This window comes from Babylonia areolata, chromosome 26 (genome assembly GCF_041734735.1).
Source record: "Babylonia areolata isolate BAREFJ2019XMU chromosome 26, ASM4173473v1, whole genome shotgun sequence".
NCBI lineage: Eukaryota > Metazoa > Mollusca > Gastropoda > Neogastropoda > Buccinidae > Babylonia > Babylonia areolata.
The window spans coordinates 33,056,898-33,069,130 of NC_134901.1; the positions used below are offsets into that span (position 1 = coordinate 33,056,898).

The following is a 12,233-nucleotide window of genomic DNA, read 5'->3' on the forward strand; positions in this document are numbered from 1 at the left end:
CTAACTCTCAGTATTCTTCCACTAACATAAAAACAATATAACAGTGCTGTTAAGATGTATAGAAGAATGAACAGTTTAGCTCCTCCAATACTGACAAGAAGATTTCCTCTAAATCAGTCAAGGTACACAATTGATATTGTCAGAAAACCCAGAATAGACCTATTTAAACTAGCCTTGCTTATTCAGGGGGGACTCTTTGGAATTCTCTGCCAAATACCATTAAAGATAAAAGGAGTTCCTTTTAAACAGCTTGATAACGTTTCTGTTTCCCTCATTAAAGATTTCAACTTACACATGTTTGATACTTTAATCACTTTCTTCCACTTTGACCTATTAATAATGTGAAACAAACAAAATAATAAAAGGAAAAAACACACCACAACCGATCTACAAGCGTGATTGTGATTTTTTTTTCCCATGTGAATGCATACCTGTTGGAAGATCAGGCCTCACATCCTTGACACACACTTTCACCCCACTCGTGACTTTTGTAATTTGTATAACAAATGCTTTTTAAGTGCGTTCGTGCACACAGGCATGCATATGGGTGCATGTATGTGTGTGTATGTGTGTGTGTGTGTGTGTGTGTGTGTGTGTGATATTCTGTTTTTGTCGTGTAGTTAGTATTTATCATTGGTAGCTTTGTGTTTAGTGTCCAATTTTCCTCTCTTGTATGTAATTCTTTGTTCATGTTTTTTTTTTTCTTCTTTTTTCTCATGCAATGTTTTTTGCTATCCCCCTGGGCTGAGTGGAAAAAATCATGTGCCATTGCTTATCTCATTACCCTGGTGAAATAAAATTTTGTTCGTTCATTTGAGGCATTCACACACCAGGGCTCAACATTTACTTTTTTCCCACTTGCCCAGTCAGGCTAATCACTGGAAAATTCACTTGCCCATACAGATCGTGCGCTTGCCCCTCTTTCAGGCACTTACATGCATCACCATATGCGTGCGCACACACACACACAGAGAAGCAGTCAAACCCTTAACTTATGTTGTTTGAACAATTAAAACAAAGTTTCTCTCTCACTTGGCAAAACACTGACTTCGGTGTGTTTTCACAGTTGACTGTCAGCCACAGAAATTCTTTCAGCCATTTCAGCTGAAACCTGCGTTCTCTTCAAAAACAGTCTTCCACTGTTTGTGACCTTTCAGTTTTGTCTCTTCATCTACAAAGGTCCGTTGTCTCATAGAAACAGACTTTTGGGGTGGTTTTTTTTTTGTTTTGTTTAAAGTAGAACGACATGAGAGTCCATTGCGTCATGATTTTTTTTAACTGTGTGATGTGATGGGGAAAGACGAACTATGCTATAAGAAGAATTATCATTTGGTTCTTCAAAAATAGCAGCCAATGGCAAATCACCTCTTAGAGCTGTGTGGTAGCTTTCTTTTTTTTTGGTGACCACTTGTCACAGTCAGACTCACAACATCGTCTGCTAGACAGAGTGAGTCTGACGATCGATATCAGGAGCATGATATGTTTTTTTTGTTTGTTTTTTTAAACACAACATGCTAGTCTTGAAAAATATAGCTTGCCTGGTCAGGCAAGTTTGGTAAGGATATTACTTGGCTGACACGATGATCTACTTGCCTCGGGCAGTCAGGCAATCGTTAATGTCGAGCCCTGCACACACATTCTCTCTCTCTTTCTCTCTTGCATACACACACAAGGTAAATGGAACACACACACACAGACACAGACAGAGTAATACATATGCATGCACGCAAATAGACACTTTCTCCTTATCCTTGCCTCACTTTCACCATACTCGAAGGGTTGAATTGAACACACACACACACACACACACACACACACAGAGGTTTGATTTGAAAACAATATGTAAACATTCTCTCTCTGTGGATGTACCACATAACCAATTAAGTGTAAGGGGGCTTTGCTATTACCCCACCAGGGACATCTAATGCAGTCCACAAAATCCCCTTGCCTGTTTCAGTAAATTTCACAATTTTAGAATCTTATCTCTGCAGAGAGATAGAGGCTAAGAAAAGGGAAAGCTATGTCATGAATGAAATAAATGATGGTTACTATCATTGTCAGCCATTTTGTGTTTGTGAGTTTGTCATGTGTAGGTGCTCCTCTTGTTGTCTTTGGAGATTGACATCTCTGCATGTGATCACTGAGAGCTTCACTTGTGTTTGACAATCAGCCCTAAATCATGTCTTGGTTAGTACAAGGGAGATGACCTGAAGCGCGTATTTGTGGAAATGCCACCAAGTTCATGCTACTGAAAATCACCATAATACAGGCTGGGGAACTCTTAGAGCAGCCGCTATTTTCAGCGGAAGAGCAGTTGATTTCAGAGGGAAAAAAATTGACGAGTATGTTTTATTTTTGTCCAGTCCATTTCAAGCCCAATTCAGTTTTTGTTTTGAGCTCGGCTCAGTTTTTCAACTATACCATGAGTCACTTTTGCTTTAGCTGCCATCTTGTATTTTTCAAATGGCGGTCATGTCAAGAGTGGTGAATCGCGGCAAATTTTCGACAAAGAAAGCATCGCAAAACTTCTTAAAAATAACTAATTTAGTTTTCAGCCAGGGGATGTTGCCCCTGCACCCCACCAGGGGCCTAAGGCAGCCCCCTGGACCGCTGCTGATTTTCAGAGGAAACTCTCCTGGACAATTCCCCAGCCTGATAATACTACTGAAAACTGTGATTCTGCTACTGAGGGCATATGGGGGCCAAGGCAGGTCTACACTGAGTGCAAAATGGGTATCATATGGCAGGGTCGAGTTTGATGATTTGATGTCCTCATTGTGTAAAACCTTCCCCAAACAGGTGCACCTGCAGTTTTGTATATTATATCTGTTCTTTTTATTCTTGTAATGAAAGATACTTTTCATTTAAAAAAAAAATCTGAGTGGGAAGATGCACCAGAAATGTTAAATGCCTATGTGTTTGGATATTGTGCTGTCTTGTAAATGATTTAATCAGTTAAGTTGATCAATGAAGATGTCTGGTTACAAACCTGGCAGCCAGCCAAGTCACCCAGCCAGTTGGAAAACTTGGTCATTCATAACATTAGATCACTCAGACCATGGACAAATAACTAACAAAACCAAAAACACTAAGTTGTACAAGTATACTGATGGTAAAAGCCATCAAAGTAGTATGTGTGATAGACATAATGTGTAATATGATTTGTTACAGTGCTGTTGTTTTTTCTTCCTGTATGTGACAATATGATTTGTTACAATGCTGTTGTTTTTTCTTTCTGTATGTGACAACAGCTGTCTCTCAGCCCTTGCAGTATCCACCTCAACAACAGCTGCAGCAACAGCAGCAGCAGCAGCTACAGCTCCAGCAGCAGCAGCAGCAGCAACAACAACAGCAGCAGCAGCAGCAGCAGCAACAGCAACAACAACAACAAAAGCAGCACAAAGAGCTGGAGAGCAAAATCCTCAGCATGATGAATGGAACAGCCACCCCTTCAGGTGGTGTAGCACATTATGTTGATGAAAAAAAGTGAGGAGGTGGAGAGGAGGTGTTAGGGAAGAAGTGGGCCAGGTGGAGAAATGAAAAATAGAACTTATACTACAAGTTATAGCAGTGTCTTGTTAGTCACACACTTGCATGCAAGCAAGTACACTCACTCTCTCTTTTACTAAAAGTTGGTCTCTTTCTCACACTCACTCTTTCACTCTGACACACTGTCTCACAAGACTCACAAACAGACTCTCTTTCACACACCACCATACACCACTATATATTCACCCTCACCCATTCACCTACACACACACACACACATATATATATAAACATACCCACATACAAACTCTCACAGACTCTTATTTTTTCCCTCATTCTTCCATGACTTATAAGTGTGAGAGTGGCATTGCTCCTATTCCGCTTGTCCCATGCAATCACCCTCTCCCCTTTCCTCACTGCCATCCCCCACCCCATACCAACCCTCACAGTCCCATACTCCATCTTGTTCTGTCACACTTTCAGCACCTGCATTCCACAGGGAACTCCTGACACAGTGCCACCATGAAGTCTTTCACAAGCTGAGATCCTGCACTGCTGCTGGGTCACTTTGGTGGTGTTAGTCATGTCTTTGGTGATGCATCCTATGCAGGACACCACTCCCTACTGGTGACAGTAATTGCTTAATTGCAGAGTCAGAGCAAGTGTTTCTTTGAAAGCGAAGTGGAGGGGTGGGACAATTCTCTGTAGTTTAAGTAATGGTTGTATGAGAATGACAATGATACTTTTGTCCCATAGTCTTGGGCAGTCAATTCATGTGCACTGTGTCAAGGACTTAGCATAGGAAGGTGGTGCCCAGTCCTCTCCTTTCGCTGCTTTTAAACTTATCCAACAGAAGTCAGGCACCCATCCCATTTACCCCTGGTTGGATGGAGGAAAATGGGAGTAAAGTGTTTTTCCTGAGGACACAAGACACTGGATCAGTAGTCTAATACCTAACCAATTCTGCATGGTGCCTCTGTTACTCTGCTGCTATCGGTTGGAGACTACTAGAGTACTAGTATTCGTAACTCTACATGGTTTCTTGCATAACTGTTGGTATTACCTGTATCAACTACACCTGAGAGATATCATACACCTGAACTGTTTGTGAGAGATTGTGAAGCAATGATGCAACTTAAAAGTTAGTGACCCTTTACTTTATGGTAACTGTCTTGAAGCAATGATGCAACTTAAAAGTTAGTGACCCTTTACTTTATGGTAACTGTCTTGAAGCAATGATGCAACTTAAAAGTTAGTGACCCTTTACTTTATGGTAACTGTCTTCCCACTGAAGCTTGTGGCAGACTCACCTCTTGGTAGAGAGGTCCACAGGCAGAAAAATCCCATAATGACATGCTGTTTATGAGGCTTACACCCACATCCACTTGTTAAGCTATCACATGGAGCATGTTGGAATGTCTATAGCAGTGCTTTACCAGTACGATAACTGGGAAACAAGATTTGAAACAGAATTTCTGTCTCCTGTACATTGCACTATCAGTTATAAAATAAATATAATTGAAATATCTGTCTGGAAGTAACTTACCTTCAGGAAACTTTTGATTTTGGAAGAGATGCAGTGAGAGAGACTGTTGGCCATTTTTGTTCCTGATGGAAACGAGGGTCATTTACTGAGCAGTGTGTCTCGAAGTGTTGTTTTTAACAAGCTTGGTTGAATTTTTGAAGGGATGCAGACAGGATTTTGTACTCGGGAAGAAGAGACTGGTGCACTATCTGAGTGGTTGAAGCATTGGACTTCAAATTTGAGGGTCCTGGGTTCGAATCTCGGTAATGGCGCCTGGTGATAAAAGGGTGTGGATTTTTCCATCAAAGTCCCTTCTCCCAGGTCAACATATGAGCAGACCTACTAGTGCCTGAACCCCCTTCATTGTATATGCATGCAGAATATCAAATATGCACATTGATCCTGTAATCTATGTCAGCGTTCGATGGGTTTTGGAAACGGGAACATACCCATTATGCACACCCTTGAAAATGGAATGTGGCTGCCAACATGGCAGGGTAAATAAACAAAATTGTCATACATGCAGAGATGCCAACTCTTACATTTTCACCGTATTTTGTTACGCTTGATCACAGTTTGTTCCAACATTACGTCAGCATCAAAATTATTCTGACATTACGTCAATGTCAAAATTGTTCGGACAAGATCATTTTCAACAACATAGCATGGTCATATATATGCTTTCCTGTTGTAACATTACCCAGACACTTTAGACCTATCGATCACAAGGCCAGGACAGTCACTGCTAATATTGGTCTCACATGATGATGCTCAGCTAATCGCGTGCTTGTTTACATTGAAACAGCATTGAGTGGACCAATCAGCTTAATTGCGTGACTGAAACCTGATTGAATGACACAGGAAATGAATGATGAGCGTCCAGTGGCAGCTGTCTGTCAGCTTTGCCCAGGTAGGCAGCGTGTTGTACAAATGACTCATTCAGTATTTGTAAAGTGCTTAGTGCTTGGTCTGTGACCAAGGATAGGTGCTATTTAAGCATCCATATCATCATCATCATTTGCAGTACAGTTTGGTTATGAGTGTCTGGTTGTATGTGTTTCAGTATCGACCCAACCAGCTTTAATGCAGACCACTCCTCCTGTCATGCCGGCTTCTGTCAGCGCTCACCAGCAGGTGAACCCTGTGTTGGGCGTGTCAGCCCTCAGCTCTCAGCTGGCAGTGACCTCCCCTCCTTCAGTCAGTGCAGTGAAGCCTCCAGCTGCATCCTCAGCTACCCTCATCAACTTTGACAACCCCACAGTGCAGAAGGCCCTGGACAACCTTATCCAGAGTGGACCCAGCCTGTTGAAGAACATCTCGCAGCCAGGTGGACTCTATCCCACCACGTCCTCAGCTCCGTCCCGCCAGAAGTACTGATGTAAGAGCGTGGTTCTGTCTTGTTGCTGTTTGGTTGTTTGTGCGTGGTGCCTCTGTTTGCTGAGTGTGCGTGTGTGTGTGTGAAGGGTCTTTTGTGTTGATGACTTTGTCCAAAGTAAAGATTTTTTTTTATTTGTGTTTGGTGACATGTGGGCATTTTATAGTTGCTGATGTTTACTTGCTTTGAACACTAATTGGAGGTAAAATGTATCTCAAGCAAATGTGCAGTGAGGAATGAAAAGCTCAGTACTGTCATAAATCTATAATAATAGTGTAAAACAGCTTAAAAGAGAAAACCTTTTTTTCAGAAAGGAAAGAAATGTTTCCAAGGAAATTAACTAATGGTAATCATCTTCAGGCTGCTGCAGTAGTTCTGAATTCTTTCATCCTCAGTGTTGAAATAACATTGAGTTATGCAGTTAGCAAATGAGTTTTGATGCACTCTGTGCTCGATTATCACATATACAGAACTGCACTGTGATCGTGCTATATTTCTGTTGCCTGAGAAAGAAAGAAACTGTTTCGGAGAAACTTTTTTACCAGCCACTTTGTCACACCAGCACAGAACATTTGTTTAGCAGAGTTCAACAAATCAAAATGATGTTTTTATCATTACTTTTTTTAATGATTTGTGACCCCTTTTTATTCAGAAGTTTGGATCTGTGTTCACGCCATAGCCATTGTTGAAGTCATCATTGTAACAAATTCAAGCAGTTCTGACCATATCTATTTGAAGGGACAAACAGCATGATGGAGAGGCTTGATCCAAACAAAGCAGGAGGGGTATCTACAGCTGCTGTGCATTTATACTGTCAAGGCCTGCAGGGAAAGAATCACTTTTTCTTTCTCTGACTGAGCCCTTTCTCTGATATTTCTCAAGCAAATAAAATTTTGTTGTTTTCTGAGTATCATATCATATGCTTCATGCAGAATTTTTAGCATTTCAGATTTGCTTTCCATTACCACATTTTATTTTCATGTCATAATCCAACTGCTTTTGCTTGAACTTCAATTCCTACAGCTTGTTCTGTAAAGGTTGCGACATGTTCACTGTGTTTGGTTTTTGTCATTTATGCTGTGTCGCTGAATTGTCTGCTGAGTGCAGCTGGTAGTACTGAAGAGTAGGCATGTAACAGACTGGAGATGGAGTTATAGGTGGTCCACACATGTGTGCTGCAGGTCCCAGATCTTTCCTAAATGTAACAGATTTCTTCAGTGTCATTTGGTTTTTCTTTTAATAAACAGGTATGGAAATTTTGTTTTCATCATGCAAAGGTAATCAGTTAAGTCACAACTTTCAGCTGTCTGTAGATCATCTGAACAGGTTGCTGTGTGACTGTTTTTTTTCCGAGGATCAGATAATGTCTCCACACTCAACTGTCTGCTTTCTTTACAAATTACTGCTGATAAACTGGTTCCTGTCAGACTGTTAATTTAATTCTTTTTTTCGACTCTTCTGTAAACAGTGTGTCTATGTTATAACCGGGTGTTCAGTTGTGTGTGTGTATGTCAGTCTTTGTGTCCGAGGTAAGCTTTAGCATTGTCATTTTCTCTGGAAATATTAGTCTGCCAATATCAAATTTGGACTGAAAATATCTTCCGGATTAAACTGTATATCCAGATCATGAATGGTTGATTTCATTGAGGTTACAAATAAAAAAAATTGTTGGGTTTGAAGCGGGCATGACCTCATATTTTCTTGTTTACAATTAAAAACAAGAAATGCAAATTCTGGACAGAACACATACAGTGACACTAACTACATCATCAACATGTTTACTGCATATGAATATTTTAAAGTGGACACTGAATCAACTAGAACTTACTTAAAAGAGAAATTGAATGGACCGTGTTGAGTATTTGCCAGCTGAGCCTGTTGAATACGATCTCTGCAGATGTGGAGAAAGTGGATACATGTTGTGGTGTGCTTGAGGCAATGGCAAGGTCTCCTTTACCGCGGACTTTAGAGAATTTCTTAAATGTCCCAGATATACCAAAATAATATGATTTGAATGGCATTATCAACTCAAATACTGCAACCAATGTGTCAAAAAAAGGCGGTGTAATATTGATTTTTGAATGTCATTTATAGAAGCAGATCAGCGCTGTGGTAAGACTGTTTAGTCTCACCAGAGACTTGTGTATGAGATTTGTTTATGCACAAGATTTAGCGCCATATAAGTACCATTATTATTATTATTATTATTATTATAGAACTTGCTTGGTTCGAATCTGCATTTTTTTTTTTTACCTGAAGCTTTATGATATCAAATACAGAACGCATTTGAATGATTAAAAACAAAGATTTAGTTTTACTTATGTTTTTTATTTATCTTTTTTTGTGCATCACAAGTGAGTCTTGAAAGCCTTGCCTCTATTGTATTGTCTTTCATGTCAAATAAGTCACAGCTTTCAGTTCTCTGCTGTCTCTGTGGCTAATAAACTGTTTGCTGGCAGTTTGCTCATTGGTTTAAATCAAGTCTGGTACTGTAGCTTGCATACTAGTTTCTTAAATGAAAACTGCTCAGTCAGGGAACAAGAACTTTAGATTGAACATTATTTTGTTGCTTCTATGAAAACAGGTTGTCAAACAGTGAAGAATATACTGTCTCAGTATCAAGGACATAAAGGAGGGATATAATTCTCAGTATCAAGGACATAGATCTGCATTCTGAAATGAAGGACACTTGTCTCATCCAATTTTGATGAACTTAGAAGATAGTGTGTTAATTTTTTTCTTTTGTGTAGAGTGTTCAGGTTGCACACCTCATTTTGCAAAACTTAAACCTTTTCAGGTGTGTTGTCAAAGTTTCAAACAACATTGAAAAAAATAAAATGCATCTGCTGTGTGTATCGTTTGAAACAGAAAATTTTATCAGCATCGATAGCATTCACAGCAAATGTAAATATTTGTTTTATGTGATTACCATGATAATGGATTCAGGTTTTACAATGGTTCCTATGACGGTTCTTTTGTTTGTTCATATGCATTATTACAAGAGAGCATGTCTGTTATAGACTCTTGTGAAACTTTTAACACTTGTTTTAAGTGTTACTATTTGTGTAAAACAATAAAACTGTTCTGATACTGTCTGTCAGTTTTATTATTGTGTTCTTTTTTAAGATGCGAGCCCGAGCCCGTTCGTCAAGACCGACTTCGGTTTCTAAGTTTGGAAAACTTGTGTCCTCTGCTTCTGCTTGTCATGGATGTGGTGAAAAAGCTGGCATTTGGAGCACAAGACGGTCATCGTCATTGGATTTGTTTCATCAGTGGTGAAAAGTTCTTATTAATCCACTTGGAAGAAGACATTTTGCCCTGCGACAGGATTTGGTTTTTTATTTGGACAGCAACCATAGTGTGGTACCATTTGAATTCATTTATTAACTTTATTTTAAATTTATATTTCAAATGTGAAGCTGGTAAGTGACTGTTGTTTTAAATCTGTTGTCTTCATCTAGCATGAGATCAGCAGATATTCATTGATGTCATATTGATTTAATGCATGTCTGCTCACCTTCCCCACTTCTTTTCATGATTAATGAAAAATACAGGTAATGATCAGGGACTGCAGTCTCAGACATCTGTTATTTCACACCCTGTAGTGTCAGTTTGAGTTCTTCTTCAACTGGTCAGGTAATTTTCCACAATTTTTCCTATCCTGTATCCTTATTCAAAATTCTTCAGCAGATTTTAAATATTGTGTGTCCTATAATGTAAACCACCTGCACAACAATGAATTTTTCACAGTAACACAGTTATTTATAAAAGACTATTTAAAAAGACGAAAGGTTTTCTGTGTGCTGCAGTTTTCAGGTTGACAGTTTTTGAAATTAGGTGGGATTTATCAGAAAAAAAAAAGGAAAAAAAATCCCTCAGTAGTTTTGTACACTGATGACCAGGAAATTCTGGAGATAGCAGGACTTTGTGGTGGGCAGATTTCATTTTTCTGATATATGTCTGCCAGTTGCTGTGGTTTGACTTTGTTTTTTTTTTAGCTCCGCTGGACCACTCAGTGGTCATAATAAACTTAGAATGAAACAGCAAAATAAGTGTTTACTTTGTTATTATTTTTTTCTAAGATCATGATTGCCCACAAAGGGAATGAAGAAGAAGAATGAGAGTGGTGAATGGAGAAGGGGTTGAACCTGTAATGTTTATCATGCATCAGATAGTCAGCCAGTCCACAGTCTTTGGTGACTTGTGACCTTTTTTTTTTTCATCCTGGCATTTGAAAGCTGTTGCAAGCACTGTATCCTGTGCAAGTTTGCTGCAAAATGTCAAGCGAAAGGGGGGGAAAGCTGTGATGAAGTTTGATCAAGAAGAATTAATTGAAATATAGAAAAAACAGGGAGCAAAAAATACTGATGTGTAAGTGTCCTCAGTAAGTCAAAACATAGTATCTGCATGAAGACCAGACTGTAAAGTCTCACATTGTTTGCAAGACTTCTTCAGTCTTTTAGGAAAAGCTGCAGCACTGTTGATGTCATTATTCTCATGGAGTGGGATTTTAACTGTTCAGTAAAGATAGGCTTTAAAAAAAGTTCTTATCGCCAGTTTTCTGATGCTCTGTTGTCTTGATAGCAGCCACAAACCATACCTTGAAACTATTTCAGCAAAAGTTTCTAGGAGTAGGCAATACTAACCAGTATACTACATGTAGTATGTTCCATGTTAAGATTGACAGATGCTTTGCATTGATATACGGAGTCTTAGGTTTACTATGCTAAAATGTTAAGAATGCTACCATGAAGTAGCAAGGAGCTGGTATGTCTTGTGGTAAGGGGTCTGATCATGTAATAATTGACAAGACAAGTTCTTTACCAACAAGGGTATTGTTATAAGCAAGTACCTTTTATCCCCCCCCCCTCCCCAAGCCAGAGAGTGTACGGAAAGGGTTGTTGGAGGGTAAGCTGGTAAATTAGTGCCAACTTAATGAACAGACCAGGCAGAAACTTCAAGTTTGCTTTGTAGCCTTGAAACATGCTTTATTTTTCATGTTAAAGAATTGAAGAAATATTGTCAGCTCTTTGAAAATTGAAAGTGAGTTCATTTTCTATTTCCAGCGTTCAGAAATACACGGTGTAGCATTTAGGGATTAAAAGATGCTGAACATGAAGGATAGGTCTGTGAAAACAGTACATTGACTTCACTGGCTTTGTGGTATGTATTAAAAGGTGTGTTTTGCATAAAGAAACTATGCTAAAACTCTAAAAACAATAGTTTCTCATTGTTTTGTCACTGTCCATTTCATTCATTCCCATCTCACAGTTGAAGACATTACTCACACTATTTGCACTTGCCTTTTGAGGTAGTGTTCCTTTTTCTTTCTTTCTTCTTTCTATTTCATTTTACTTCTTTTTTACCCCTTTTTTTCCTTTTTCTTTTTTGATGTCAGTGTTTCAGATGCCACCTGAATGGTTTTAAAAGAATAGAGGACATATTATCTGTTTGTGTTCAGTGTGTATTGCTTCCAATAAAAAATCATTTTGCAGAAAACAGTATCTGTCCATGGCTAGGAATTAAAGTGAGAAGGAATGAAATGTTGAAGAAATAAACTGATCGTGTTTGACTGGTTGTTGGTGTTGTTGATTTTCTTGTCATAGTCCTTTTTTTTTTTTTTCAATATCTTAAAAAAAAAAATCATTCTGAATTGATTTTTTTGGAAAAAAACCTCCGAAGAGAATATTGACCACAGATTTGTTGAAACATGAAAAATGATGAATAGAAGGTGAAATGGTCTGATGGAATGAAGAAAGCAGGTGTTTTAACTTGGTCTTCATCAACAAGTGGAACTGATGATAAGATGCATACACACTAATATTATAAAATAAAACAATATGA

At 38.8% G+C, this 12,233-nt stretch overlaps 1 protein-coding gene across 4 annotated transcripts in view; it reads left to right on the top strand.

Annotated features, from left to right (window-relative positions):
- The window catches only part of LOC143300518 (nuclear receptor coactivator 5-like), a 57,954-nt gene extending 45,974 nt beyond the window's left edge, over positions 1-11,980 (top strand). For all 4 annotated transcript variants that reach the window (XM_076614256.1, XM_076614253.1, XM_076614255.1 and 1 more), the window contains exons 10-12: positions 3,252-3,455; positions 6,078-6,392; positions 9,516-11,980. In XM_076614256.1, the coding sequence (XP_076470371.1) occupies positions 3,252-3,455; positions 6,078-6,391 (518 nt within the window). In that variant the 3' untranslated portion in view covers position 6,392; positions 9,516-11,980. The remainder of the gene's footprint in view (positions 1-3,251; positions 3,456-6,077; positions 6,393-9,515) is intronic.
- The last annotated feature ends 253 nt before the right edge of the window (positions 11,981-12,233 follow it).